Genomic DNA, 26,336 nt, shown 5'->3' with positions numbered 1-26,336 from the left:
TAACTCTGTGGAGGGGAGAGAGATAAAAAAAGTTAATTTCCAAAACGTTCTGCTTCTATTCTATAAGTCAAGCAGCCATGACCCAAGCCACAGAAACAATCTTCAGCAGTCTGACATTTGAGTTGGAGTCTCATTATTTTACAATACGTGAAAAGGATGTTATTTACAGTCTAGAAACATCCATGCACCACTTCCCCCATCTCCCCGTTGATCTTATCCCTCTGCAGGAAGCACACAACCTGCAGAGGGATGGTTCTGTTCTTTCTTTTTTGTGTCGTTTGTCACTAGATTGTGTTCCTACTCAATGTCTTCCAGATTTCTACTTAACTTATAAATACTGTTTGTTCTCCATCCCAGTGTATTCTAGAACCCTCTCATGCATACCACTGGCTACTTTCACTGATAATACCGTTGCGCTCAACAATACACTGAGTGAGTGGGCAGCAGACGCTGTATTTAACTGTGAGTCAGATTGGCTGTGATCACAACTCAATGGGCTACAGTTCGTTCTTTGTTGGTAGTGGGGCAGGGGTTTGCAGACAACCAAACAGCACCTCCATGACTTTTTTGTGCTTCGCTGAGAGGTTTAATGTCTGGCCATGTCGGTCAGCATTGCTCTCTCATAATCTCTAGCTCTCTCAATCTCTACCTCTACCCCCTCTCTCTCTCTAGGAGATCGGGGACAGATTCGATGGCGATTGTGTGTGAGTTCTTAAATTCAATACTGTACTTATCTCAACCAGACCCCAAGTACATAGAGGTGAACCAGAAACTATATAGAGTATATTGTGTATTTATTTGTCATATTTGATTCATTTAAATATTGGATCCTAATCATTTTGTAAAAATTTTAGGAGCTGTAGATTTTTGAAACTCAGATTTTCCTCATTGCATCATAATTCAATGTATAATCGATAACTTCCCTTGCACATTATCAAGCAAAGTGATGTATTTGGTTCTGCAGAATGCTTCAAATCAGGTAGTGAAATACCCTCTACCCCCTATCACTTGCTCATACACACACAAGTGTGTATGTGCAAGTGTGTATGAGTGTCTCTCTCACTCCCTCTTTCTCTCTCACCCTCATGCTCTCAACACACACACACACACACACACACACACACACACACACACACACACACACACACACACACACACACACACGTATGACACATGACTAGACTCACCGAGTATAAGAAGGAGGATTTTCCCTGTCATTTTAACGTCTAAATAGTTGTGAATGAACTGTAGTCGTATTGTATTCCGTCTGCTGCTGAATAGAATAGGCCTGTTGTCTTGAGTTCATCTGTAGTCAGACAACCCAGTAAAACCTATCGCCCTGTCATAGAGCAAGTACAAAGAAAGCTTGAATCTCCTTCAAAAGGGAGATATTGTGTTAAAGTGCAACGCTTAATCCTCCCGGTCCGTCTCCAACAGTTTCCCTGTCACACACTCTTATTCTCAGCCAACCTCACTCAGTGTTCACGTACCCGCCCCTCTTTCCTTCCCCCCCCTCTCTCACTCCCTCTCTACTCTCTCTCTCTTTCTCTCCGTCTCTCTCTCCCTCTTCAAGTTCACTATTGAGGTTTTATAGATTCTCTTTCTGCCTGACCTCCTTTGAGAGGTAACTGTCCTTGCTGAGCTGTAGTTAACGTGGTGTGTGGTGAGGTAGTCCGCTGTCTATACATGTGCTTTTGTTGTTACTGTGATGGAAAGGGGAGTTTCCTGTTGAATCACTTATTAAGTATTTTCACACAATATCACTGTTAGAAGTCTTCCAGTAGTGCTATGTGCTACCCATCTCATCGCATTCTTACTCAGAGACAGACACAGAGCCAGAGAAAAGCGTTCTTTATTGCTGTTGTACAAATTCTTCACAGAAGTATTTGTAATCTTCTGTGCCAAGCCTTGGCAATAGACAAGTGCAGCCAAAGGGCCTAGGACTAGGTCTGGGGCTGCATGCAGCTCTCTGACCTCCTTCCAGGTGTTGTAATGGGAGAGGAAACAGCCCAACTCACCCTTAGTGAGAGGGTGTCCATGGTAGGGGTCTTTGTAGGCGGGCAGTATCTGGACACCCATGGCCTCTACGTCGCACGATGGAGAAGGAATGGAGTGTGAACGTGGACCAGAATCATAAAAGTGCCATCCGAATAAAAGAATGAAAGAGAGTCATACATTTAGGGTATTTAGCAGACGCTTTTATCCAAAGCGACTTACAATAAGTACATTTGTCATAAGAAGTGCAACAATATATCGCTGTCGGTACAGTAAGGATGTTCATAGAACCAAGGGCAATTACAACAATCGCTAGGCTAACCAATTCCCCCGTGTTACAGCAATGATAGTGTAGCCGGTCTGGCTCTGCGGTGTGTGTTGTGGTATGGAGTAGGACACAGGGACTCGGTGTGTCACTTTAGCCGAACTGTGGCGACAGTGGCGTATTTATTTCTGCATGAAATAAATGGATAAAATAATGCAGCAGCATTAATACACAGGACACTGCAGCACGTCAGTCTCCTCACAGCATCAAAACAACAAGTGAGGAATGGCGAGCGCAACGCAGGAAGATGACGTCACAACCGAGACTTCAAAATAAAATAACAAAAGCTCCCAAACGAACTATTTACAGAAAAGACCAAAAATAAAAGTAATAAATAAAACATGAGGGAATTTTGATGGAATGCATACATATTAGGGATGCACCGAAATGAAAATTCTTGGCCGAAACCGAAAAACGAAAATGAGGAAACCAAGGAGAAAACCGAAACACCAAAAGAAATGATGACAATTATTAGTACCATTTAGGGTTGCCGAGGTATACAGTATTAGGTTAAAAAGGTTAAAAGTTTGGCAGTTTGTCTTTGCAATGTTTTATTGTTGATGTGTTTTTTCATAAAAAAAAATGTATACAAACCTAATAGATAGGCTACCTAATAAAGCGTTGGAACACGCAAGACCGGTAACTAGGGATGGGTATCGAGAACCGGTTCTTGTTCAGAACCGGTGCCGAGTCAACCGATTCCTTGGAATCATTAGCAAGCCTGCTTAACGATTCTGCTTATCGGTTCCGGTCGCGGCAAATGCGTCATGACGTCAAACACACGCTGCTTTTGTTTTGGTTCAGAACGCAGCAAACACGACGCCGCCGAGGAAGAAGCGCATTGTGCGTTCACACCAAACGCGACGGGGCGACAAGATCCCATGCAAAGTGAACGTAGAGACGCGTATCGGGCGAATTTTTTGCAAGAGAAAACCGGCGACAAGTTTTTGTCGTGATGACAGCCAATCAGCGTTCAACAGCGTGACAACTGAGTGACATGTGTAACGTAACAGCCAATCAGTGTTCAACCGTCAAACTCAGTGCAGTGCAGTCCGGGGTGAACTGCAGCATGGAGGAGAAAGTGATTGTTGCAGTTTGCGACTCCCGGAGCTCTATATATAATAGTATATAATATAATATAATTGTATATATAATATCACGGCCAACAGCTCTGTGCGCCTCTGGATGGCCGTAGCGTGGGGAGCTCTCATAGGGATTGGGCTTCTCGGGGTTTGTTTACCGACGTTGCTATGGTTTCCGGTCTTGCGTGTTCCAACGATTTAATAGGTAGGCCCATCTAATAAATCTCTGTCTAATCAATACTTCATTTTGTTTATGTCAGTTGAATTTTATTACAAGTTGAATGCAAATGATCACTTAGCATTCCAAAAGGCACAAGCTCTTACTTGACAATTTTCAGTCTGTGTTTTTAGTTTTATGGCACATAATGATGGCATTTGGGCTTAAAAAGCCAAACGTATATTTTTTTGTCTAGACCAATTGATTTGAAAATATACAATTTCCTAATACTTGACACTCTTCTGATCAGATATTCAAGAGATTTAATACAAACAAACACATTTGTACTTATTTTTTCACCCAATGAGAATCGATAAGAGAATCGATAAGGAATCGGATCGATAAGAAGAATCGGAATCGGAATTGTGAAATTCTTATCAATTCCCATCCCTACCGGTAACCATAGCAACGCCGGTAAACAAACCCCACAAAGCCCAATCCCTACGAGAGCTCCCCGCGCTACGGCCATCCGGAGGCGCACAGAGCTTTTGCCCGTGATATTACATATCAAATTATATTATACTATTATATATAGAACGTTATAAGACGATGTCAACCGAGAATTGGCGCCCTGCCAGATGCTGTCACCGACTGTGAGAGGAGAGTTGACGGAGAAGATGGTGGTTGACCTAGTTTCAAAGTTTATACCGTTTATACTCGATAATACAACCCTAGTACCATTGCTTTTATGGCTATGACTGTGTACTAACTTCATTAAAATCAAGGCATTGCAATTTTTGCAAATCGCTACACGTGGGTCTTTCTCAGAAACATGGAAAAACGTCCACACCGCAGACATATTGGCGCTTATCCATACAAGCGTGTGCTGGCAGCGCTTTTTGTTTGCGTCATCACAAATTTCTGTTTCGGCCGTGTTGTTTCGGTGATAAAAGTATTTCGGCCGAAAACCGAAAATGCACTTTTGGGACATTTTCATCCCTAAAGGCCCATTCACACCCTACGGTAAATACGGTTACGGACCATTTCGAGGTGTTTCGTCCGTAAATGGGTCCGTCGCCTCTGAGCTTACGAATCCGGAGTGCTCCGGGAGAACCAGAGCAATACCACCGGAAATCGGGGCAGCAGTATAGAGTCAAAAGTCAGAACATTCGCGAAAATAGATAGAGTAGTATAATATCTGATATGTATATTATATATATATATTGTATTTGACGTTTTGTACTTATATTATACTATATACCTGACATTTTTATTTTATTGTTTATTGTTATTGTTCCCCTGCTTTGGAAATGAGTTGTAACTGGTCATTTAACAACATTTTGAGGAGATAATCTGCGGGTTGGTGAGGGGTGTCACATGCCACCGCACACCTTTTGCACTTTTTTTTGCCGATTTCAGATGACGCAAAGCAAAATCATCTCTACAGATGTCATGTTTGCGATTGTCTATGCCGTTAATTTGTGAAACGACAGTCACTGCCCTCTAGAGGATTTATTGCGTAACATCCATAACAACGCTGAAACCAGACGGAGGTATGAAGGGTAGTTCCGGGGGCAACGTTTGGGGCGACAGACGAATTTCGTCCGGATCAAGAGGTATGGATCGGCCTTAATACATATATCTTATATACCTGCTACATTCACCCCTCCTGAATTACACCAAAATCCTGAGCGGCTGCCAGGACATAACACTTACAGGGACAACCAATACTGGCTTACTGGCACGGGCTCACATTAAGATCTAATCATTAAGCTCAAAAGCTACCTGGAAAACAGGTTCAGAGAAATCAAAGGGCGTACAGGCCTTAGTCCCTCCTAGAATTGTCTGGTGCCGTGTACACCAAACCACCCAGCCTACCCATGTCCCAAACCATACTCGTAAGCATACATAAGCACACCATCTTAGTGAGACACAGTGTAAAACAAATACTTGAAACAACAGTGGAAAAGAAACAAATCAACCCCTTTTGAACAGAACAGGGCAAAAAGAGTCCTTGATCTCTAACCAAATGAGGTAGTCATGTCAAACGGCTATTGAGCCATCATTTCGATGAGACGGTTGACTTTCCCAACAACCCTGCCAACACGTGTCCTGACCTGCATAGCTGATCTTCATCCGCATCAGCTTCGCCACAGGGCCGGAGGCTGGCAGCTTCCTCCGCCCCACCCAGAACCCATGCGCTTGCCCTATCCATCGAACCCTCCTCATCCAAAGGGTCGATGAGATCCTCCATGTGGGACTCGTCCTCAGAATCACCAAGACTGTCCTCCGATCCTGACAATCCTCCATCAGCAGACTACACAGGTAGGAAGCTGATATCCAGGATAAGGTTGCGATGTACCACCTTTGCGTTCCCCTTGTCATCTCCCAACTTGTAGATATGAGTCTGCAGTTTGCTGTCCATGACAGTATAAACAGTCGGTTCCCACTTATCCGCAAATTTCTTCTTTCCCCTTTCGCCCTTATTGGCGAGCCGTACTCTATCTCCCATGTTCAGGTAAGTCCCCTTGACCCTTCGATTGTAACCTCTCGCTTGCTTGTCTTGCTCCTTGATGGCATGTCTTTGAGCGATGCCTGCTGCCTCATGGAGGTGGGACATAAGCGATGTCACATAACTGCCGTAGTCAGCCTCGTAGGGGAGTCTTGGGACCCGACCAAACATGAGGTGAAAAGGCGCGTACCAAGTTGTCTCGTGCACCGTCGCATTGTATGCAAATGTCAGGGTCTGGATTTGCTGGGGCCACTTGGCCTTCTCTCTCAGCGGCAGCGAACGGAGCATATTCCCCAGAGTCCTGTTAAATCTCTCAGTTCCTCCGTTCCCCATGGGGTGATAAGCTGTAGTGTGCGACTTGGCGACTCCCGATAGCCGAAGCAACTCTGCCATGAGCTCACTCTCAAAGTTGGCAACTTGATCTGTGTGGATGCGCCCTGGAAACCCAAACACACAGAAAACATTGTCCCATAACTTTTTAGCAACCTGCTTCGCCTGTTGGTTTGTGCAGGGAAAGGCGTGGGCCAACTTTGTGAAGTGATCTGTCAGGACAAGAACATCCGCTAAGTGCTGCTTGCTATCTTCTGCAATCCAGAAATCCAAACACAACAGTTCCATAGGATTGGATGCCTGATACTTTCAAGCGGAGCTCTGGCAGAAGGATCTGGTGTCTTGGCCAGGATGCACCTCTGACAGCACTTGACATAGCCTTTAATCTGACGCTCCATTCCAGGCCAAAAGAAGCGCTGTCTCGCGAGGTGAATTGTTGCCTGCCCCTGATGACCGGCCAAGTCATGCACACCACGCAAGGCCTTCTCCACCAGGCTCCGGGGCAAGACAAACTGGTGTCTCTTCTGCTTGCTCATGGAATCCTTAGCGACTCTGTAGAGCACTCCATCAACGACTTTAAGTCTCTCACACTGTCTGATAAGGACCAAGGCACTTGAGTCCAGACCGTCCCTCTCCCGCCTTGAGGGCCTCCTTTGCCGATTCAGAAATGGCATAACCGACGTTTTTTTTTTTTTTCTACACCCCCACATTAAGACTGTTAAACTCGTTTTTTATTCCAAATAACAGACAAAGGCAATGACTGGATGTTAAACATGTATTGGGAGAGGATAACTTTTGTGAAAGAGTTATTTCTGAAATAAGCAATTCTCCTATCCACTCAACAAATTGGGGGACGGTTCCGGTGTTTTGAGCATTGGGCCCCCTTTCTGGTTTGTTTGAGGTGGAGTGGGTGGCACCGGGATTTGGGCTGTTGGTCCTTTCTCGGGTGTTTGGCTCGTTTTGGGTCGCCCCTACCTGCTTCGCGGTGGTTGTCTGTGTGGGCGTACGCGGACCTGACGGCCCGGCGGCCCTGTTGGGTTTGCTGGGTTGCCGGGTTGCCGGGTTTGTGTGTGCCCGCGTGGACGGCCATTGTGGGGCGGGCGGGGGAGATTCTGGGTGGGCCGGGTGCCCGGGGGGGGACTGGCGGTCCGGGTTTCGGTGTCGCCCGTGGTCCGTGTTTCGTCCTGGGCGGACCAGAGGGGGGGCTCAGTGTTCGGACTACCGGAATTGCCCTTTAAGCAACATCCAGACATCAGTGATCAAATATAGAATAACAGCATAATGAGCAGTAGTAGCAAGTGGGCGGGGGGGTAGGGAAAAGAAGGGGAAATGATTTCACTGAAGACAAGAGTTCCAGGGGCCAATACAAGAAGGATTCGATTCTTCTTTTTTTTTTCTTCTTTGTTTGATTTAGCCTGTTCTTGTTTTTCTCTGGCCCATTAAGGGTAAAGGGGTAGATGTCATGGATTATAATACCATGGCTGGGGTGGGTTAATGTATTTTGTGTAAATGGTGTTTTTTGTTTTTATTCTTTTGTTTTATGTTTAATAAAAGCAGCAACAGTACCTATAGGACAAATGTATATAATCGCAGATAGTTTGTATGGACCTCACCAACCATCATGTCAGATATGAAAATAGACTCATGGAACATTAAAGGCATTGGGAATCCTATCAAAAGAAAAAAAATGTTATCTATTCTAAAAAACAAACAAAGTAGACGTGGCATTTTTACAAGAAACAAATTTATCAGATACTGAACATGCTAAATTAAAAATGGATTGGGTGGACCAGGTCTATTTTTCATCATATAAAAGTAATAGCAGAGGAACCGCTATTTTGATTAACAAGGCAATACCATTTAATCTGGGAAAAAATGATTACAGACCCAAATGGACGGTTTGTCCTGGTTTCAGGCTGCATTTGGGGAACACCCATTACTTTTTTGAACGTTGATGCTCCCAATGCAGACGAACCCACATTCATGTCTGATATGGTGTTGCTTTTCAATGAAAACTGTAAAGGATTTGGGGTGATGGCAGGAGATTTTAATGTAACATTGACAGCTTTGGACAAATCCAACCAAACCCCAAACTATAGCTCAAGGTCCTCGAAGGTTCTTCAGGGGTTATGTGCAGAAAGTGGTTTAATTGACGTCTGGCGTCACAACTACATCAAGGTATCAAAGACTATAGCTTTTTTTCAAGTGTTTATAATTCATATTCTAGATTGGACTACGCTTTTGTTTATTCAAAGCACATGCACATGATAAAAGAGTGTGAAATTAGTCCTATAGTCTTATCAGATCACGCTAGAGTTTGCTTGACCATTCAGATTGAGGGGAACAAGCCATTCTTCAATAAATGGAGATTTGATAATTCATTACTACAAGACGAAAGATTTAAATCAAATATGCGAACATGGATTATAAATTACATACGGGAAAACAATGACCCCCTCATAGACCCCAATACCATCTGGGAAGCGGCAAAGGCTACTTTCAGAGGACTAATCATTTCATATGGTTCATTTAAAAATCGAGTAAAAAGAATGCAAACACAAGAACTTGTGTTTGAGAGAGAATTAAAGAGATGTGAAGCACTTCATAAGGCAACACCTACAGAGGACAATTGGAGACAATTAATTGTGGCCAGAGCAAAAATAAACCTTAACATGTCAAACAAAATTACAACACAAATGAACTATGTTAGACAAAAGCATTACGAGTTTGGCAACAAACCAAGCAAACTATTGGCTCATCAATTAAAGAAAGAACAAACGGAAAGAACCATAAAAGCCATTCATTTCAATGACAATATAACGTATTACCCAAAAGAGATTAATCAAGCTTTTTTTGAATTTTATAATACTAAATAAATCTCAAAATTCTCATTCGCAAGAAGACCTAGACCAATATTTACAAAACAAAAAACTACCCAAAATGGCTGAACTAGACCAACAATATCTTAATTCACCATTTACAAAAGAAGAGGTACAGGCCACAATTAATTTAATGCCTACAAATAAAAGCCCAGGACCAGACGGTTTTTCAAATGAGTTTTACAGAGAGTTTTGGACTGAATTTCACCCCATCTTTATGGCAATGATAGATAATTTTTGTCGCAACAGAATACTCCCTCAATCAATGAATCTGGCATACATTTCAGTATTGCACAAAAGTGGCAAAGACCCTTTAAAGTGCGCGTCATATAGACCTATTAGCCTTTTAGACCATGATTACAAAATTATAACTAAACTACTAGCAAAAAGGTTAGAAGACATTTTACCTAAATTAATTAATCCAGACCAAGCAGGTTTTATAAAGGGGAGGTATTCTGCTGACAACATAAGGAGACTCTTGAATGTAATAAACCATTTTGACACTGGTCGGAACCCCTCTCTGCTCCTTGCACTGGACGCGGAGAAGGCATACGACCGTGTCGAATGGAGCTTTCTTTTCGCTATTCTTGAAAAACTCAATATGGGACAGAATTTCTAGCGTGGATTAAATCAATTTATAATAACCCCAAAGCCGCTGTTATTACAAATGGGACTTCGTCAGACTTCTTTGTATTAAGAAGAGGAACAGGACAAGGGTGTCCTTTGTCAAGTTCGTTGTTTGTGATCGTAGTTGAATTGTTGGCATCATGTATACGAGACAATAATGATATTAAAGGACTGAAAATCAATAACGAGGAACATAAAATATCCTTATTTGCAGATGATATAATTTTATACATAAAAGAACCAGAACAGTTGTTAACATACTTATATAATGAAATTCAACAATTTGGAAAATACTCAGGATATAAAATAAATTTCAACAAATCTAACGCCTGTCTCTTGCACATGATACCAACACAACCAATGCTCGACTCATATCCTTTTAACTGGACTCCCGAAGGGTTTAAATACTTGGGAATAAGCATTACACCGCAGCTGGAGAACTTGTATAAAGAAAATGACTGTCCCCTTATAGAAAAGATAAAAAACGATCTGTGTAAATGGTCCACACTTCCTCTATCACTATTAGGAAGAATACATGTGATAAAAATGAACGTCCTTCCAAGATTAAATGTTATGTTTCAAATGTTACCGTGTTACCTATCTACAGATTTTTTTAATGCTTTAGATAGACAAATTTCTAAATTTATTTGGTGCAACATGATGCACAGGAAAAAACTACTGACTCTTATGAAGCCGGAGTCCATGGGGGGTCTCGGTCTTCCCAATTTTCGATATTATTTTTGGTCAGCTCAGTTACGAAATGTAGTGACATGGTCACTGGGAAGACAGGACTCACAATGGATTAAAATGGAAGCCAAATTAGTCGACCCTTTACCTTTGGACTCTCTCATATTTATAAAACAATTTAACAAAATAAAGGACATAAGTGACTGTTTCACTATTGTTAATACACTTCGAGCTTGGAAGGACAGTTCAAAAAAACTTGGTATTACCAATTATACTTCCACATTTTCTCCTATGTATCGTAACCCAGATCTAGACAAAGTCCTAGCGTCGATTAATATACAAAAATGGGCTCAGTTGGGAATAAAGCAATTCAAGGACTTGTTTCACAGAAATATGCAGTTGAAATCCTTTATAGAGTTAAGAATAGAATACGGCATTCCAAATACAGATTTATTTAGGTACTTACAAATGCGGAATGTTATACAGTCACTCAGAAGAGAAAACATGCTAAGATCTGATCTTTACGAAATTGAAGAAATACTAATGCTGTCAACCACAATCAAAGGTAAAATTAGTGAACTATACAACATATTCTTTAAAGATTGTCAATCATCCTTTTGTACCTTTGATGAAGATTTGGGAAACTGACCTTGCAATGAAACTTGATGAAAACACCTGGCAAAATATTATTGACAGAATACACTTTCCTTTCACAAGTAACAAAATCAAAGAAGCCAATTTTAAATTTATCCAGAAATTGTATTTAACTCCAATAAAAATGCATAAGATCTCCAGAGAAAACTCCTTGAACTGTCCTAGATGTAAAAACAAACAGGGGACATATATGCATATGTTTTGGCACTGTGAAAAATTGAAAGATTTTTGGAACTCAGTTCACTCATTCACAAAGTCAGTCTTGGAAATACAATTCAATGCATCTCCGTGTGTTTACCTATTAAATGATTTACCAGATATCCGAATGGACTCAAAAAAATACAGACTATTAACTATTATGACATATTTTGCCAAGAAATGTATTCTTCTGTTGTGGAAAAATGACCCCTCACCAACTATTACAATGTTTCAGGATCAGATAGCCCATCTTCTCCCACTAGAAAAACTGACTTTTGAAAAGCATAATAGGGGACAAATGTTCCAAGAACTTTGGTCTCCACTGATGTCTCAGTTAAACAGAGCAACCATTAATTGAAGTGTTAAAAAATAACAACGATATGCTCTGTTCTATAATTGACCTACCAACAAAGTATAGATAATGCTGTGGTTATTGTTATGATATATAGTCTGCTTCTGTGTGTTTATTTTTATTTTTAATTTAATTTATTTTGTTTGTTTTGTGTCTTTGTTATTATTGTATTGTCATTTTTGCTATGTTTGTCAAATTGGGAAGAGGGTTGTGGTGCGCTGTGGGACAAGTCTGTATGTTACCTGTCTCACAAATAAAAAGATTAATAAAAAAAAAAGAAAAAAGAAATGGCATAACCGTAGAGATGCCAGGGTCAAGCTCTTAGTTTTGCTGGAGCTCTTCTACGGAGAAGGCAGGCAGCAGGTCTTGCCCTGATGGAAGGAAGTGCTGAACAGACTGGATCAACCCTGTCGCCCTGGACTCTGCAGCCGCATCCCATTTGTTGTGAGAATCAAGGACAGCTTCTACAATGCTGTCACAGAGAGGTGGGGGACAACGGGACTGAGTTGCAGTACCTCGTTTCGTCCCCATCGCCTGATACTGAACTTTTAAACGAAAGACATTCTGAACTCCATCTTCTCCAACCCCATCAGATTCGGCAAGCAGATCGTTGTAGGACTCTGAGACAAGTCTACGCCCAGCAGTCTTTGCGAACGGGTCCCAGCTGAGAGCGTCAGGCACTATGTTCTTGGTTCCCGCAATGTGCTTTACACTAAATGTGTAGGGAGCGAACTTCGCAACCCATCGCTGTTCGCAGGCGTCGAGTTTTGGCTTAGTCATTATATATGTGAGTGGATTGTTGTCCGTCCATACTGTGAGGGAATTGCCCTTCAGCCAATGGCTGAATTTGTCACAGACACTCCACTTCAATGCCAGAAACTCGAGCCTATGAGCTGGGTAGTTCTTCTGGGAGCTGCTCAGGGTCTTACTCGCAAACGCTATGGGTCATGCTTTACTTTCACCAGCAGGGACTTGTGACAACACTGCACCGAGCCCATCCAAGGAGGCATCAGTCGACAGGAACAGAGGACGTGAGAAGTCAGGATGTGCAAGGACCGCACAGTCCAGCAGACTTTCTTTAAGACCGGCAAAGGCAATGAGTCCAGTCATCAGGCTTGAGTTTCCTGAATGTTCCTGCCTTCACATTCACTTTCTTCCTTCCTCTTCTCTTCTGCCCAGCAGTCAGAGCAAAGAGTGGCTTGGCAATGGAAGAGCAGTTGGGGATGAAGTGCTGGTAGAAGAAAACCATGCCCAAAAAGGATTTGATCCTCCGCACTGAAGGTGTACATCCGTCATCCTCCATGAGATCAGACCTCGACATACTGGATATGACATCCACCTTTGCAGGATCAACAGCCACCCCGTTTCCATCTATGATGTGACCCAGAAACTTGACAGACGATCGCATCAGATGACACTTCTTAGGACTCAACTTCAGGTTGTTCTCTCGCAGGCGCTGGAACACGACCTCCAGTATCCGTAGGGCCTCCTCTTCAGTCGATGCGAAGACGAGCAAATCGTCTAAATAACATAACAGGCTGCTGAATTTCAAATCCCCAAATATACTCAGCATCATGCGCATAAATGAGGCCGGACTATTGCACAGTCCCTGCGGCATCCTATTATACTCATGCAGGCCTAGCGGTGTGGTGAAGGCAGTGTATTTTCTGTCCTCTTCAGCCATGGGAATGTTGTAGAAACCGGACATTAAATCCATTGTGCTGAAGTTCGTATTCCCTCCCAAGGCAGCCAAGCAGTCCGACTGGTGTGGGAGGGGATGGGCGTCCTTGAGTGTCCTCGCATTCAACCACCGGAAATCGGTGCAGATCCTCAAGTTTCCATCCTTTTTCCATACCATCACTAGCGGTGAGGCATAATCACTCACAGACTTCCGAATTATCCCTTGCTCCTCCATGTCTGTCAACACTCGATGTAGCTTCTGGTAGTGAGCAGGGGGTACTCTCCGGTAGGGGAGGCGGAATGGACGATCATCTGTTAGTCGAATGTGGTGGACAAAGCCTTTTGCCTCGCCGCAATCCATTTCGTACTTGGAAAAGACATCGTTGTAACATTCGAGCAGCTGGACTAACCTCCCAGTTCCTGCGGGGCTAATCTGACAAGGCTGTATGTCAAGGTTGTCAAGGCCAACATCTCGCAATCTCTGTCGAGACCTGAAGGACTGAGTGGTGTATGACGCTTGCCTGGAACAGCTGTGTCAATCTGGCTATAGCCTTGGAGGAGCTCAAAATCTTCCACAACTAGACAAGGGGACACATCTGCCAGTTTACAGTTCCTCTTCAGCGTAACTGGTCTATCAGACAGATTGGTGACCTTCATGGGGACCCACCTATCACCCCACAGAGGTGTCACGACACGGCCAACCATGATGTTACATGGCATAGACTTGGATGAGGTTGGTTCAACCAGCACAGTGCTTCCCGGTGACATGAGTGCATTGTTAGGCAGCTTACCCCAGACCAGGTGCTCTTGCATCGCTAGAAGAGTAACTGACTCTTTGAGCTTGACTGTGCCAATCTTGTCTGGTAGCTCCTCACCCCTCCAACAAGACGTGTTCGCCATGAGGTCCAAGAACTTTTCACACTCAGGGGATGAGGAAAGACTGCGAACAGAGATAAGCCGCCAGTAATTATCACTGTTCTTCAACTGGCGCATGAGAAACTTGATCACATTCGTGCCGATGATGAGATCATCTCGCTGGCCTGGCACCACCAGAACTGGAACGATACAGCTCAACCCATACACCTTCAGTTCAACCTCATACATACACTTCGGTTTAGTGAGCTTCCCTCCACAGCCCACTAAAACCACTTCCTGTGTCATTGGTCTTGGTCCTGACAGCACTTTCTCACTCAGCATCCTCTCCTCTGCTTCTCCACTGAAAGTACAGGCCATGGAACCTGAATCAAACATTCCTTGCATCTGGAACATATTATTCACATCGACTGGAGCATAGAATAGCTCATCATATGGCTCAACTCTGTGTGTTTTCTGTGCTATTATCTTGACACCGGCCGGTGCTGCACTGCACACTTTCACATAACACTGTTCAAATTCACTTCTATTTCTGAGGGTTTGATTGTCCTCACCCGCACATCCCCTCTCCCAATGCAGGCCAGTCAGTTTAAATGCTGCTGCTCTTGAGGTGGATGTGTGTGGCCTGGTCCTCCCATCCGGGAGTGTAACTTGGGCATTCTCTCTTGATATGACCCGGCTTGAAGCAAGACAAACACAGGCGATCTCGCCGGCAGTGCATTAGGGCAGTGTGTTCTGCAGACTTGCATACCTTGCAGTATCTTCTCTGTGACTGGTCAGACGGGTGCTGTCTATACATCGGCCTGTTATTCTGAGCCATCACCTGGCTGTTCTGAGAGAGTGTGTTGTCAAGCAGGCCAATCAGAGTCTTTAGGCAGTTTTCATCAAACTGAGTAGTAGACGTGGCACTCACTTCGGCCTGCACAGGGAGTACCTCCGGATGGCTGGCCAACAACACGTCCTCAGACACAGGTCTTTGAATATGAACTGCCACATGTCTTGCTGGGACAGGACGGTTTGGTCTGGTATTCAGCTGTTCTCTCATGTCGATCTGACAACGGTCAACGTGCCCCTGTATTTCACCAGCTGTCCATTTCTCTGGCGCTTTGAACCGTAGCACTGCAGCAAGGGAGGGATCGGGACAGTACTTGACAAACATCATGGTTACCTCTCGACTGAGATCATCAATATGCCGCCCCTGTCTGCTCAAACCCTCCTCAGCTGCATCAACAGCCTTGTTAAGGCGGATCCAGTACTCGACTGGGTTCTCTCCTGCACAACCTGGTCTCACAGGAATCCGTGAAATGACCACGGACGCTTAACTCAAAATATGTGGGATCATCAGATTTCCGTGATATGGGCACGGAATTTGCTCCAATGCAAGTAAATTACACTGATATTCCGTGGCACACACACGCACGGAATTTGCTCCAATGCAAGTAATTGAGACTGATATTCCGTGGCGCACACACGGATCCCGTTTCAATGAGCGAGTCGACCTGGTCTCACAGGGATCCGTGAAATGACAATCAATACACATATATCACGTGATTTCGTGCTCACGCGCACAACCGTCAATCTATTGAATCATGTCCCAGAGCACGGTTGCACCTTTTTCGTCTTCAGAACGGAATGTCAAACCATTCATTTTGAGAGAGAGAGAGAGAGAGAGAGAGAGAGAGAGAGAGAGAGAGAGAGAGAGAGAGAGAGAGAGAGAGAGAGAGAGAGAGAGAGAGAGAGAGAGAGGGGGGGGGGGGGCGAGACGTTCTCCCAGCATTTGGTGAAATTGCTATGTAGCCTACATTAATCTTTATTATCTGAATGGGAAATGCGATATCTTAGGACAGATACACCATTAAACGTGTTTCTAATGACATTTCTAGCGAGAAATATACTTTTTCCTTGCATAATCTTCAGTAAGTGAATGTGTATGATCTTTATTCATCTTTATCTGAATGGGAAATGCAATATTTTAGGACCGATTCACCATTAAACGTGTTTCTAATGAAATTTCTAGCGAGAAATATACTTTTTAATTGCATAATCTTCAGTCAGTGATTGTGTCTGATCTTTAGTTTTATCGTTATTAGGACGATTTTATCGGCTCGCTCGCATGTTTCAACGACGTCAGGTTGCTAGGGACGCTGCTTTCGCTAAACTAGCAGCTCACGTGTTTTCTGCGGTTGTGTTATTGAACCGTTACTTTATGTAACTTTTAATGATATTATCTTGTTAGAAACACGTATATCTGAGAGCCAACCCAGTCGCCAAAAGCATACTTTGACAGTGTACGTTTTCGTGAACACTGGATTACGTCGCATTTCAACATAAAATAGCGCGTTATAGCCTACCTACAGTATGTATTGTATAATCTTTACGAAAACTCAGTCAGAACTATTAAACACCAGAGGATGGGGGGGTTGGGCCGTGGATACACACACGCACACACACACACACGCACACACCCCCCCCCCCCCCCCCCCCCCCCCCCACACACACACACACACACACACACACACACACACACACAATGCATTTCGCTGCTAAAACAAGAAAAAAAATAGAAGAAAAAGTTCCCTCAAATATTATTACTTTGCAAACATTGGCCAAAATGAAATATTGGCCCGGTCGGACCCCGAGGGCAGGCCCCCCCTTCCTGTCCTCGGGGTCCGACCTGGCCAAGTTTCGAGGCACCGCCACCCCTCAACCTGCTCCAGCGAGCCCTGCAGCTCCCCGCACCGGTGCGAATGGGCCCCGGACACGCACACCTCAGTGTCCTGGCCCTGGGTCCCCACCTAACCCTATCCTTGTCTCCCCTCCCTGTCGATCACCACAGTCAGCAACTTGGCCCCCAGCCCCGGCCCTCCCCTTCCCCCTGCCCGCCCTCGGGCCTGACACTCGTGGGCCCCTCTCGCCCCCAGGCGCTTCTCCCCAGCCCCCCGTGGCCCCAACGCGGCCTCGTAGGGAGGGGAGAGCGCCGGGTCGCTTCCGGGACTTTGTTTGTTCCCTCGAGGACGAGGAACTTTGAAGGGGGGAGGCAATGTAGCCACCCTGGGACATTTAAGTAGTTTGTGTGTTATGTGTTGCATTGTATTTCGTTGTCCGTTATGCCAGTTGTTCTGTGTGCATGTATTGTAATGTTCTTCTTGTCAATCAGTGTGGGGGCGAATCATTAGGTCAGCTGGGGGAGGGCCTTGGAAGAACAGCAGGGTGGGGGCTTGCACGTGAGAGAGACCGTGTTGGGGGTTGCCGGTAACCGGTGTATGTTTTGTGCGTGATTTTCGCCATTGATTACGCGTTTCAGTGACCTTGTTTTGTTACATCAAAAGGTTCCTTCAAATACCTATGACTGGACATCGTTATGTCACCGGCGAGGTCATTACAATACAATCAAGTCATTTTAGCCTGGATACATAGGTAAAAAGCACCAGAGCAGGTTGCTAGAACCATGGACAGTATCAGAACGATATCCTGTTGAACTAAAAGGATGTGGTGGGCTACACCACGGGATGCATTTGCAGACCATTGCCACATAAATAAAGGTAAGACGCGATATTTATTGCTTAAGATTTGTTAGTGCTGTGGCGAGGTCTTTTGTGTTTTTTGCACTCATTGGGTCGGTAGAACTTGCAATTGATAGTCAGTGGAGTCACTCTCTTGTTGACACAAAGTGACTTTTGGTAATTCTTGCTTTGCTTGAATTCTGGAATAATCACAAGGCTTTCTGGGGGTCACAAAGCCTTGTGACCCCCAAGGAACACACACAAACTAACAGACAGCCCAGCACCCCTTTAGCCCTAAAGCAAGAAATTGAAGATACAAAAATCAATATGTCGAAGTTAAAGAAAAAATAAATAGATATATATTTCATATTACTGATACTATTAATTATACTACACCTAAGGCCTACTACAACTAATTGTTCCACCTGTAAATATATATAACTACCACTAGAGTTTGCCACCTTCGGTTTTGTCTACAATATGAGAGGGAAATGAAAGAGACTCTTAAAAGGACACCTTAAAGTCATCCTCTACTTTTGTAGGATAGGCCTATCCATCGAAACATGAAGGCTGTCTCATAAAAGATGAACAAAGCAATATACGAGCTTAGTATGAAACTTACCGGTTCCAGTCAAGCACTTTGTGTTGCACAGAGCCAATAGGAATTCCTCTATGCAAGAAAGTTGATAGAGTGCAGGTCCTGCCATAATGCTGTCGGAGGGGAGGTTGTCAGAGCCAAATAGCACATTTTATCCCTGAGAGAGGGAGGTGTGTCAATAAACAAGACAGTTACCACTTGCCTGTAACAATTAATTAGCTATTGCTATTAATATCTTTACCAAATACATAGCATTTATATTTCTGTATTTACTATTTTTTAACTTTGGTTGTAATATAAACATAATATAAGGCAGATGTGAAACCAGGAGGCATATTATAGGCCTTACGAATGCATTGGATTGGATCTTACAAACATTAGAATACTAAAATCCATGGAAGTCAATGTGTGCAAAAGGTGAAAATATTCTTTATTTAGCTCAATAGCAAAGTAAAGCAAACACGTATTCACATGATAGGCCTAATAGGCCTAACATCCATAAGTATAAAAATAAAATAGAGATTGCATAGCTACATTCAAATAAATGTTGTTGGTTGTCAAAGTACTTCATTTTATAAAATAAAAATAATAAAAGTGCAATAGTATTAGCAATGGGTGAAGACAACAGTTTTTGAGGCGTAAGATTATTTTACTCCAAACATCATCGACCGATATTTTAATAACTGCTCAGGTTAGATGGTCAGAGTAATGACAACAAAATTACGTGACGGAGATCCTACATTTTCACTTTTACACGTAATGTATAGGCCTACTGACTATAAATTACTGGACCTCATTACATAAACGTACACAAAGACTCTAAAAAGGGGTTGAATAATAGGCCATCTTTTCCTCAAACCAAAGTAGAAAACAATGACATGACCTATAGTGGGCGTTCATCCGTTGAATCTGACCCAGAGCTTTGGTCCAAAGAATTCCTAAAATAAATATATACAATATATTTCCAACATTAAACTTACAGCTTACAAAATCTCCATGTAAGGTACCAATAGTACCACTATTGTTATTGTCCCTGAATTAAACGCATTTCGTTGCTCCGTTCTTGTGCCATTCATAGACCAAATTATACCCCAGACAGAGCAGGGGGAGGAGCCGTGTGTATGAGGATTCTTCATATGTTTGATTCGCTTGTGGGTGGACCGCTCCGGGATGCCTAGGGGGGTGCATAACACAGAGAAAGAGAGGGTTATTATTTTTAGACACACTCAAATTGTACCTTTCTTTTTACCAGTCCTGAGAGACACAGTCTAGTAAAGAGAGGGTGATCGAAGAAGCGTTTGCAGGGCTGAACCGGGAGTGATACCGAACAGCCCATGGACTCGGTAGTAACTCATTCTGACCTGTGACTGACTGGATCTGATTGTACTGCCGAAGCCCGAGTACTTCTTTGTGGTTTGTGGACAGATACAGGACAATAATTTGCCATACTCGTCTCTCACCTGTAGGGGGCAGCAGAACACCATCAACCGATTGCCATTGATACAAGAAATATCAAATATCACTACCACCCACACACACACACACACACACACACACACACACACACACACACACACACACACACACACACACACACACACACACACACACACACACACACACACACACACACACACACACACACACACACACACACACTCATGCATACACAGACACGCACACAGACACACATGCACACACGCACACTTGTCCTACCTGCTTTGACAGCAGACAGTTCAGGAGGAAGATCAGTGCCCCCTGTAGGCCGTTGAGGATGGTGAATATGTATGCGGCCGCCAAGGCCCCCTCCTTAAACAGGAAGACCCCAGAGAGCCACATCAGGCCCAGCACACACAGCTGAGCTATAGCCGTGATTGTAAAGGCTCTGTCGAGAGAGAGAGAGAGACCAAACAAAGACATTGTAAGGGTTAGGAGTGAGAGATAAGATAGATAGAGAATAAGGACATCACCCCACATAGACGATCAAACCAGAGATAAAATAGAATTGTGATGATCCTTCAAGGACGAATAAGAGTAAGAGGTGTGGTTTGGACTTGGACCTTTGTAAATAGTTCATTGTCTGATGAAAGGAAGGGAGAGAAGGAGGTGGTTTGATGGAAATAGAGAGAGCCCATCCTCTGTGGATTACAGAAGTGGGGCAATGCAAAACCTCTATATTTCCTTAACTCACATTCTTTCCATCCAGCACAGCCCTGTGGGACCACCTTCAGGAAGCTTGCTCTCTCAAGACTCAATCGCCTTTTGACTCTGAATACTCTTTCTTTTGCTTCACCTCTCTCTCTCTCTCTCTCTTTCTTTCTTTCTCTCTCTCTCTCTCTCTCTCTCTCTCTCTCTCTCTCTCTCTCTCTCTCTCTCTCTCTCCATCCCCCCTTCTCTCAATCCCTCCCTCTCTTTCTCTCTCTCTCTCTCTCTCTCTCTCTCTCTCTCTCTCTCTCTCTCTCTCTCTCTCTCTCTCTCTCTCTCTCTCTCTCACGCTCTTCCCAGCTGTTTCCCTTTCAATCCCTCTTCCTGGCTCCCTCCCTCCCTCCCTCAGTCTAATCCCTTTAGTCCTTGCATCTGGCAGAGGGTTGTGTTTATGACAGTATGTACATCAGCGGACTGACAAATAACACAGGCTGGGGACACACAATGCACTCTGCACATTGTAGAAGAGCATGAGAAACAAAGAGCTGTATTCTTACACACAGTGAATGCACACACACACACACACACACACGCACAGACAAACACACAGACACACACACACACACATGTGCACACACTAACGCACGCACATACACACATGCACACTCACACACACACGTACGTACACGCACACACACACATGCACACACATGGACACACACACACATGCACACTAACGCACGTACGCACGCACACACACATACGCACGCAAACACACACACAAATACAGATAAATAAATGAATCCATGCGGCGGCTGACCGTATTTTGGGCAGATGGGTGAGGTCAGGGTTGAGGCTGGAGAACTTCTGGGCCAGCTTCCAGATGGTGATGCTGAAGAAGAACACGTTGAGGCCAATGACGACACACACCGGCCCGAAGAAGCTCCAGATGAGGCCCTGCTCTGTCGTCAGCCAGCAGCTATGGGAGGGACACACACACACACGCACGCACGCACACACGCCGACACACTCATACACACACACACACAGCCGCATACAAACACAAACACACACACGCCCGCCCGCACACACAAACACGCACACCCGCACACACACACACACACACATACACACACACGGCCCCACCACACACACAGACACATAGCATGACGTCATGAACTTGCCTAAGGAGCAGGATATCACACGCACGCACATGCACGGGCATGTTTACAAAGATATGGAAGAGTGCATGGGAACAGTCACTTACTCAGATGGAAAGCACGGAGCTCCCCTTATTTGTCTTGCTTAAATAGTCACTTACTGTCAATGGTACACACACTCACACACACACACACACACACACACACACACACACACACACACACACACACACACACACACACACACACAGATAAACAACACCCATTCACACACACACAGACCCACATGCAGGAACATACAGAAAAACACACACACATACACACATACACACAAAGATAAACACACACACAAACCCCCCCTTCCCCACACACACACACACATAGTTAAACCCATTCACACACACACACACACACACACACACACACACAGATAAACACAACCACAGACCACGAAACACACATACACACGCCCACATCCAGGAACATACACACAAACACACGCAGATAATCAAACACACACATACACACGCACACACAAACACACACACACCACACACACAACCACAGACGCCCTTACGTACTATTGGTCAGTGCCGTATCCCGTGGGTCTGCTGATGACCGAGATGATGACGATGACGAGGGGCGTCCCGTAGCCCACGGTGTATAGGTAGCGCGGTCGGATGGTGGTGTTGAACACCAACACCACCATCCGGTAGAGCTGCACGCCCTCCAGCAGCATCCAGCTGAACGCCCCCAGGAAGAAGAGGTGGAGCAGGCCTGCTACCAACCGACATCCACCCTGGGGTGAAAGCAACGGGTCAGAGGAGAGTCTAAACCTATACAGTAGCTGTAGTGACAGCTTTCCAATAAACACGTCGTTCCAAACAAATCAAAGTCCAGAGGTGAGTATAGTTTGAAAGTTTACTCTACTGAAAAGACAGACTAAGAACTGATGAATGGGAACTTGTTGATGGTAATGAAATCAAATGAATAAAAGATAATGCACAAAGGTGTTAACAACGACGAAGACGAAGACGGTAAACCGAAAATATCAGGAGCGCCACTAACCCCCTTTGTCCATAACTCCCTGCCGATCCCAATGCCCAGGTAGATTAAACCCCACCCATGTGTCAATCAAACGGAAGTGACATGAACCAAAAACAGTGTGAGCAACCTATCAAAATAAACCAATAACCAAAACAGACTCAATATACATTTTGGCCCCTACAGTATGAACTCAGTCTCTTATTGCGGCTGGTTGTGCCTCGTGCGTGAGTTGAAACATGCAGCCCAATGGCCTCAAAAGGAACTTCCTGGTGGAGGACAGGAATTTATTTTCCCATAAGTTGTGCACACCTGGGGTTGGGTCTTGGAGATGCCTGCGAGGAAGACGAGGTCTGCCAGGAAGAGGCAGATGCAGAGGTGAAGGTGGATGGTGGTGCGGGTGCCCTTGATGGAGCGGCAGAACATGAAGGTGAGGATGCACAGGAACAGACATAGCAGGGAGACGACCAGGCACAGCTTGGTCAGCAGCATGAGGCCAAAGGTGTGCTGAGAGGGGAAGAGATCAGAGCCCATTAGGCCAGATTAGATTAGTCTAGATCCAATACAATGAGATTGCATCAAATTAGATCCAGTCAGATTAGCTCAGATTACATAACCCTAGATTGGATTGGTTTAGATTAGACAAATATCAACTAGACCATAGACTTGACTAGATACTATTCGATTAAACCTGAGAAGAGTAAACTAGATTAGATTAGATTCGACTAGATTAAATTGTTGTGTGTGTGTGTGAGTGTGTGTGTGTTTGTGTGATTGTGATTGGTCGGTCCCGGGTTCCTCACGTTGACGGGGTAGAGGGCCATGAGAACGGCAAAGCTGCTGAGATGGGTGCAGCTGCAGACGGTGTGGGAGGCGTTGGAGGAGACTTGGGTGCAGCCGTGGGTGGACCAGGCACCGCCCTCCTCCTCCTTCCCCTGCAGCCCGCCTCCCGCAGCCTTCCAGTAGGCACAGGTGTAGCTCACCTCAGCGGACTCCTTCAGCTCCTGAGGATGGCACACAGAAACACAAACACACACACACACACACAAACACATTATTTGCCTCTGATCTTTTAAAAACTGGCTTTTAAATAAATACATGCATTTGAGGAGATGTCTTGGTTGGTGCCTACCTTCAGGTGTCGTAGGGTGAGAATGACAGGCTTGTCTAGGTGCTGTGTGTCAGGGTTGGAGACCAACGCCGACACCACCTTGGAGAAGAGCTGGTAGCTGGGCTTCCTGTCGTTCTTTTCGGGTAAGGTTATCTGCTCAAAGGACTGGTTCAGCATAGTCTCCAGGTTCTTATAACTCACCAGAGCAGCGAGCGCGAAACCTGCGGACGCAGGGTGAAGCGATATGAACTTAAGTCACAGCAGGAGTGGAGGCTTGTGGGTGAGATGAGAGACTGAACAGAGGAGAGAGGAAGGGAGAGGAGGCGAAGAGAGCAGAGAGGGGGAGGAAGGGAAGAGGAAAGGAGGGAAAAGAGGCAGAACAGAGTGTTATCCCGCTTTACCACTGCATGGTAACAGCTCGACTCGACTCGACTCAGCTCACATTTTTAGCGTTTCCACTGCGAAAACATGGTATCTGGTACCTGAAGTGGCTGCTTTTTTTAGTACCGCCTCGCTCTAGGTTCCAAGCGAGCTGAGCCGATGCTAAAAGGTGACGTCGGCAGACGGCCGGCCACTGATTGGCCAGAGAGTGTGACGAAGTCACGAGAGCGACATGGCAACCATGCTGGTAACAGCCATAGCAGCGCCGCAGCCAACATATTCCACTTCTTCAACTTCTTCAACATGCCAGCTAATAATAGTAATGTTATCGATGTCCTCCATTGTTGTTATGTGGGTTCTGTCCATGTGTGGGTTGCGTAGGTGTTGTTTGCGTCGCATACAAAAATACGTCACAGCCCTTTCGCGCAGCCAACCCCGCCTACGTCCAGGAGGTACTATTTGCGGTGGAAAACGACCCGTGCTGCTACCGTGTCGAGTCGTGTCGTGTCGAGTCGAGTCGAGTCGAGCTACATGTGCGGTGGAAAAGCGGCATTAGAGGAGTAGTCTACCAGGGTAGGTTCCGTTCCCGATGGCCGTGCTCCAGTCCGCCTCCATGTTGGCGTTGGTGTTGGTCAGGCGCACCGGCCCGCTCGGGGGAGTCGTCTTCTTCCACACCGTGATCTTCGTCTCTGCACACAAAGAAAATATGATTTGTTGCAAAAAGGGCATGCGCACTGGCAGGGCCCTGCGCATCGCATTGATCCAGTTTATAGTGAAGTGACTCCGATCGAAGAGGATCCGGGGTTGTAAGCGATGATGAAGAAGTCATATGTTGTCGTGTGTGTGTGCGTGCGGCCACCTGTCTGGCTTGTGTTCAAGCTGGTTTGGTCCTCAGTGAGTTGGGGGCCGATGAGTTTGATGGAGTCCTCCACTGCGCTGAGCAGGCTGCTCACGGCCGCCACACTGTCGCCCGTATGGTTGCTGGACAGGACCTCCGCTGTCAGGTCGAAGAGGCTCTGCCATGTCGCAGCAGGACAGAGGGGACACGGGATTCAGGAGAGCAGCACCGCTGTGTGTGTGTGTTCGTGTGTATGTGCATATATGTTCGTGTGTATGTGCGTATATGTTTGTGTGTGTGTGTGTGTGCATGGGTGCAAAGGTCTTCATACATATAGGTTTGTGCCTCTCTGTAGTTCTTACATTGAGGAGCACCGTGGGTCCAGTGGTCTTGTTCCCATACTGGTCCGGTCGGGCCAGCGCTAAACAGCTACTCTTCAATTGGGACAAGATTTCTGCCAGACCTCCATAAGGCTGGGGAGAACGGGAGATGCCCAGAGAGAGCAGGCTTTAAAGATACTTCTGAAATACTATGCCAACTGAGTAATGACATAGTACTGCAGCACTGGGATGTTGGCAAGACAACACTGGAATGCACCCATACCACTTCAGTTAACATGCATTAATGCATTATGAGCAAGCAGAGCACGTTATAATCACCTGCGATGACGCTGCAACGGGACCCTCGAACTGGTCACATTTCAGCTCTAGAACAGAAAACACACGGGTCTAAAAGCAGAACATCCGGGACATGACACCCACCTCAACACATGCCTGTGATCATGTGACTGTGAGGTCATGAATTTATTTTAAAAATAAATGACCGCCCTGACAACCCTGTTTCAACCAAGTTTTGTTATGAAACTGCAATAAAATAACTCATTAAAGTCTAAACAGAAGTCTGAACTTATCTTTCCAACCGCAAGATTCAAGAGCTGCGTGTGTGTGTGTGTGTGTGTGTGTGTGTGTGTGTGTGTGTGTGTGTGTGTGTGTGTGTGTGTGTGTGTGTGTGTGTGTGTGTGTGTGTGTGTGTGTGTGTGTGTGTGTGTGTACGTGTGTACGTGTGTACGTGTGTGCATGTGTATGGACAAATCTGTGAGTAATCCATTTCATCAAGCCAACTTCTTAGTTAAGCAGAACTAATAACCAGGGAGATACCAGAGAGCAGATGGAAGTTCTGGGACTAAGAGGCAGAACAAACACCTC

The 26,336-nt window shown here is 45.1% G+C and overlaps 1 protein-coding gene across 1 annotated transcript in view; it reads right to left on the bottom strand.

Annotated features, from left to right (window-relative positions):
• Positions 1 to 18,859: 18,859 nt before the first annotated feature.
• LOC115539903 (CD97 antigen) overlaps positions 18,860 to 26,336 on the bottom strand; it is an 11,233-nt gene continuing 3,756 nt past the window's right edge. The window contains exons 6-17 of the mRNA XM_030350780.1: positions 25,791 to 25,837; positions 25,494 to 25,604; positions 25,153 to 25,309; positions 24,863 to 24,982; positions 23,934 to 24,133; positions 23,605 to 23,805; positions 23,114 to 23,308; positions 22,339 to 22,556; positions 21,418 to 21,576; positions 20,169 to 20,337; positions 19,814 to 19,912; positions 18,860 to 19,626 (exon numbers count right to left, since the gene is read on the bottom strand). Of these exons, the coding sequence (XP_030206640.1) occupies positions 19,585 to 19,626; positions 19,814 to 19,912; positions 20,169 to 20,337; positions 21,418 to 21,576; positions 22,339 to 22,556; positions 23,114 to 23,308; positions 23,605 to 23,805; positions 23,934 to 24,133; positions 24,863 to 24,982; positions 25,153 to 25,309; positions 25,494 to 25,604; positions 25,791 to 25,837 (1,718 nt within the window). The 3' untranslated portion in view covers positions 18,860 to 19,584. The remainder of the gene's footprint in view (positions 19,627 to 19,813; positions 19,913 to 20,168; positions 20,338 to 21,417; positions 21,577 to 22,338; positions 22,557 to 23,113; positions 23,309 to 23,604; positions 23,806 to 23,933; positions 24,134 to 24,862; positions 24,983 to 25,152; positions 25,310 to 25,493; positions 25,605 to 25,790; positions 25,838 to 26,336) is intronic.

The sequence above is a fragment of the Gadus morhua genome, chromosome 3 (genome assembly GCF_902167405.1).
Source record: "Gadus morhua chromosome 3, gadMor3.0, whole genome shotgun sequence".
In the NCBI taxonomy this organism is placed as follows: Eukaryota; Metazoa; Chordata; class Actinopteri; order Gadiformes; family Gadidae; genus Gadus; species Gadus morhua.
This window is presented reverse-complemented; position numbering and strand designations above follow the sequence as displayed.